General features: G+C 44.5%; 1 protein-coding gene across 1 annotated transcript in view; it reads right to left on the minus strand.

Annotated features, from left to right (window-relative positions):
- The window catches only part of MYO1H (myosin IH), a 54,780-nt gene that overhangs the window by 32,151 nt on the left and 17,702 nt on the right, over nucleotides 1-4,927 (minus strand). Inside the window, exons 7-12 of the mRNA XM_023733656.1 lie at nucleotides 4,755-4,868; nucleotides 4,384-4,455; nucleotides 3,364-3,483; nucleotides 1,004-1,071; nucleotides 559-664; nucleotides 190-270 (exon numbers count right to left, since the gene is read on the minus strand). Coding sequence (XP_023589424.1) covers nucleotides 190-270; nucleotides 559-664; nucleotides 1,004-1,071; nucleotides 3,364-3,483; nucleotides 4,384-4,455; nucleotides 4,755-4,868 — 561 coding nt within the window. The remainder of the gene's footprint in view (nucleotides 1-189; nucleotides 271-558; nucleotides 665-1,003; nucleotides 1,072-3,363; nucleotides 3,484-4,383; nucleotides 4,456-4,754; nucleotides 4,869-4,927) is intronic.

The raw sequence follows: 4,927 nt of genomic DNA on the forward strand, positions 1-4,927 counted from the left end.
GTTTGCACCACCCAGGGATGGCCAAAAGCGCCACCTAAAGCTCCAAGCAAGGGTAGAGCAAAAGAGCTCGACTTGCACCCTTCAGTAATCTAGTGGGTTCCGCTCTGAACTCCTTGAGCCTGGGAAGCGTTCTTCTCCATGTTGTAAACACCATATGCATTAGCTCTAAGTCAACGTGCGTTTTCTCACCAGAATGGAAATGATGCCTTTGTGTCGCTCTTCTACCAAGTCACAGATGATCTTGTTGTTGAAATATTGAATTGGCTCCCACTAAAATGACAAAGAGGAAACAATTCTCTAAGAAGGAGTTCCATGAGCATAAAATACACTTGTGCTACATTGATTTACCAGAAATTTCTTTCAAAATCTGATTTTTATATCCAGGATTTAAAAAATAATACTTTCTGAATATCAAAATGATTTCCCAAGAAACAAGCAGAGGAGTGAAAAATAATCCATAGTACTAATCAAGAAAATCGCCAATGACATAATAGTTCTCACGTAAATGCTTTCGCTAGATTAAGAAATCAAATGGGGAGAAAACATCAAAACGTTTACCTCTATACCTTCCACTTCATATTCCGCCTGTTCCGCCTTTAGGGTCCTCTCTATTAACAGTTGCTGGAGTTTTTCATTGCAATAATTTATACAGAACTGTTCAAAACTAGAGATGCGGAAGATTTAAATAACTAAAGCTATGCAAACAGACCAATTTTTTAAAAATTATATTTACTTATTTTTAAGGAGGCTTTGTAATAAAGAGAAAACAAAGTCCTTATTAATAAAATAATTTACTAAATAGATCATAAGAGTCAAGCTAAGAGATGTTGGTATGTTTTTGGTTATCCCAGTTCTAGAAGAGTCTGTGAAATAGGGGCTATGAAAATTAGGGAATTTCTAGGGATGGGAAGATCAATTCTGATTACATTAGAGATGTTATGGCCCTCGACTGAAATCCTAAAGAGGGACGAATGAAGAACGGATAGGAAATGACAAAACTCACCCATTCTTATCGAAGACTTCAAACCCATAGATATCCAGCAACCCAATCACTGTTTTCCTGGTGAAATCCTAGTCAAATCACATATACCATAACTCATTAGATCTCTGACATTGTGATGCTCAAAACCCTGTGGCTTTTCCTAGATAAGTTAAACATAGAATTACCATATGACCCAGCAATCCCAATCCTAGGTATATGCCCAAAAGAATTGAAAGCAGGGGCTTGGACACCAAGAGATATTTGTACACTAGTGTTCATTGCAGCACTGTTCACAATAGCCGAAAGGTGGAAACAACCTAAATGTCCATTAACAGATGAATGGATAAACACAATGTGGCACATCCATACAATGGAATACTACTCAGCCATAAAGAGAAATGAAACTCTGATATATGCTACAACGCAGATGAACCCTGAAAACATACTGAGTGAAATAAGTCCATCACAAAAGAGCAAATGCTGTATGATCCCACTTATATGAATATCTAGAATAGGCAAACGGATAGAGACCAAAGCTTGGTATTGGTTACCAGGGGCAGGAGAGAGGGAGGGAGAAAGGGAGAGTCATTGCTTAGGCGGCACTGAGTTTCTGTCAAGGGTGATGGAATAATTTGGAAACGGATGGGGTGCTGGTTGCACATGATGAACGTAATCAGTGTCACTAGATTGTCCATGTTAAAAAATGTCGAACTGGCAAGTGTTTTGTTATATTTTCACCACAAACAATTAAAAAAAACAACTCCATTGCTACCCCCACAGCTGGGACTTGGCTATAAAGCTCATGCCCCCTCTCTCTAACAATGACTCGCAGGAGAACTCCTGGGTGGAAATTATTTTCCTGCCTCACTTCCTGTCTGCAGCCTGCCTATATCCCATCCCTGCTTCCACACTCATCACCCGAATAGTACCACCTTCCGTTTTTGATTCACTTTCTTTCTTCAGCCCTCCTCAGCCTCCCAAGCCCACATTCAATCCAGGGGTTCCCCACAGGAGGAGGTCCTCCACCAGAAGGGGACCTGAAAAAACCAAATCCATTGCTGTCAAGTGGATTCTGACTCACAGCCACCCTATAGGACAGAGTAGAATTAGGCCATGAAAAACCCGGGAAGGAGAAGGGAGGGGAGCCTAGGTGCCTTCACCATGTCCTCCTGCAGCCAGGTGAGAGTCTCTGAGAGCTCCAAAGGTAAAGGGAGCCCTTACACAGTGAAACCTGTGAGAGGCGGAACGCAGTGGGACTGCTTTGTTTTTCTGGGTCTCGCAAGTTTTCCACCTTTGACAGGGTGCAGTCTTACCACTTTTCTATCAATCCTTTAGTGGAAAATATTTGCATTTTCCTTCTCTGACAGGTTTCCACCTCATACAGTTTCTGGCTTTTGCGGGTTTTACTGTAACTACAAGGTTTTATCTTACCTATGGCAAGCAGACCTGCAAAAGACCTCTTTAAAGTGTTAAAAAGCAAAGATGTCACTTTGAGGACTAAGGTGTGCCTGACCCAAGCCATAGTATTTTCAGTCGCCTCATATGCATGGGAAAGCTGGACAATGAATAAGGAAGATCAAAGAACTGACGCCTTTGAATTATGGTATTGGCGAAGGATATTGAATATACCATGGACTGCCAGAAGAATGAACAAATCTGTCTTGGAAGAAGTACAGCCAGAAAGCTCCTTAGAACTGAGGATGGCAAGACTTCAACTCATTACTTTGGACATGTTATCAGGAGGAATCAGTTCCTGGAGAAGGACATCATGCTTGGTAAGGTAGAGGGTCAGCAAAAGAGAGGAAGACCCTCAAGAAGATGGACTGACACAGTGGCTGCAACAATGGCTTCAAGCATAACAACGATTGTGAAGACGGCGCAGGACCGAGTAGTGTTTCCTTCTGTTGTACACAGGGTCACTATGAGTCAGAGCCGACTCGATGGCACCTAACAACAGTAACGTGGCTAGCAGATACAGGGTACAGTTTTGCAATGTATGTAAAGCAGACTGGCTCTAAATGGCTAAAAATCTGCTTATTTGGGTTATTTTAAAAAACAGTTGGATGTGTACAAATTTGAGTTTGGTAGCAGGTGGTCTGTTTTTTGGACTAACGGGCCTCATATGAAGAAGTCAATGATGTGGGGCCAAGACACAGAGGCCATGTTTGACTCATTTATATGACAGGGACACACTGTTGAATCATTCAGTGCACATTTTTTTTGTGAGCCTACTGTGTGCTGGACACTGGAAATGCAGATGAGAAGAGACACCGTCCCTGCCCATGAGGAGCTTATGGTGAATTCTCACATTTTATCACTCTGTTCATTATGAAATATTACAACGTTAGTAAGAGCAAGTCAGCCAAAATGTGTTGACTAACCTTGTTAACCAAGGAGGAATTGATCTTGTTGACCAGCCAAGTAAATGTTCGTCCATACACGGCCTTCGCCATGGCATCTCGGGCATAGACAGAGAGGTCTAGTGTCAGTGGGCAGATTACCTGAGAAGAACGACCAGATGCATCATCAAGACAAGAATAAAAAAAGCCCCCCAAGGTTTTCAAACTAGCCTTTAACGACGACTAGCACAGAACATGGAGTCCCTGGGTGGTGCAAACGTTTAACCCGCTTGGCTGCTAACCGAAAGGTTGGCAATTGGAATCCACCCAGAGGCATCTTGGAAGAAAGGTCTGGTGATCTACATCCAAAAAATCAGCCACTGACATCCCTGTAGAGCACAGTTCTACTCTGACACACACGGGGTCACCACGAGTTGGAATCGACTTGACAGTAACTGGTATCTATAGCAAAAGACACCTGCTTTGGGAAGATGGCTCTCCTGCCTGTGTTCATTCACGCAATAGCTATTTCTTGAGTGCCTGCTATGTGCCAGGCTCTGTGCTGGGCTGCTGAAACATAGCTGTGATCAAAGACAAACAGTCCCTGCCTTTGTGGGCTCACAGTTCAGTGGGGTTGGGCGGATATTTGAAGAATCACACAAAGAAGAGTTTCAAGTTGAGAATGACAAGAGCTGTAACGAGATACAGATGGTGCTTGGGGTGGGGGTGGGCAAGGAAGGCTCCTTGATGAAGTTATGCCTGTGAACTGAAGGATGAGGAGGAGTTAGCTGGCCAGAGCATAGGGAGACATGTTCTAGGCAGAGGGAACAGCATGTGGGAACAGGCAGAGGGAGCAGGCATGGTGAGTATGAGGCATGAAGAGCTAGTGCTGAGGGTGGGGTTGAGGCAGGAGACTCTGGTAGAAGCTGGACCAAACAGGCCGAGTGGGTTTGGTGGGTTCCAGGGTTCGGCATCCCCTAGGCCACCATCCTCCTGCTATCTGTGGGAGGCAGCAGTGACAAGGAAGGCAGGTAGGTACATTTCTACAAGACTCATTATTACCTCCTCAGTTTTGGCTTCAATCTTTCTGTGGGTGAGAGCATCCAGAAGGACCAATGGGTGGACCCCCAGGAGCTGAATAAAAGGAAACCAAAGTGCGGGTCAGCGACCCAGGTTCACTCATTAACTTCTAAAGAGTTTATGGGGGTTTCCAGGCTCAGGGTTATCGTTGTGCTTTAGTGCAAAACAGACCACATTGGATCTTTCCACCAACTGGCCTTCGCGCACTCCCTCTTCTGCCCCCATGCTCTTTACACCCCTTATCCAGCATCCACTGAGAGAACATGGCATCGGCCATTCGGGACAGGGGCATCCTGCCACCTCCCACCCCCTCTGCCTCTGAGAGGGTCTGGACTTCAAAAGTAGACCATCACCTTTGCGATCCATTTGATCTCGTGGGTGTCTGGGATGGTGGCACAGCCTTGGTCATCTTCTTTAAAACAAATGTTCCCCAGGTGGAGGACACTAGCAATAATTCCAAAGAGATTCTAGGAATGACGAAAGCAGTGAAGGGCAGAGAGCCAGGAGGACAGGGAGAAAAAATGGC

Source organism: Trichechus manatus, unplaced genomic scaffold (assembly GCF_000243295.1).
Source record: "Trichechus manatus latirostris isolate Lorelei unplaced genomic scaffold, TriManLat1.0 scaffold00061, whole genome shotgun sequence".
Classification (NCBI taxonomy): Eukaryota; Metazoa; Chordata; class Mammalia; order Sirenia; family Trichechidae; genus Trichechus; species Trichechus manatus.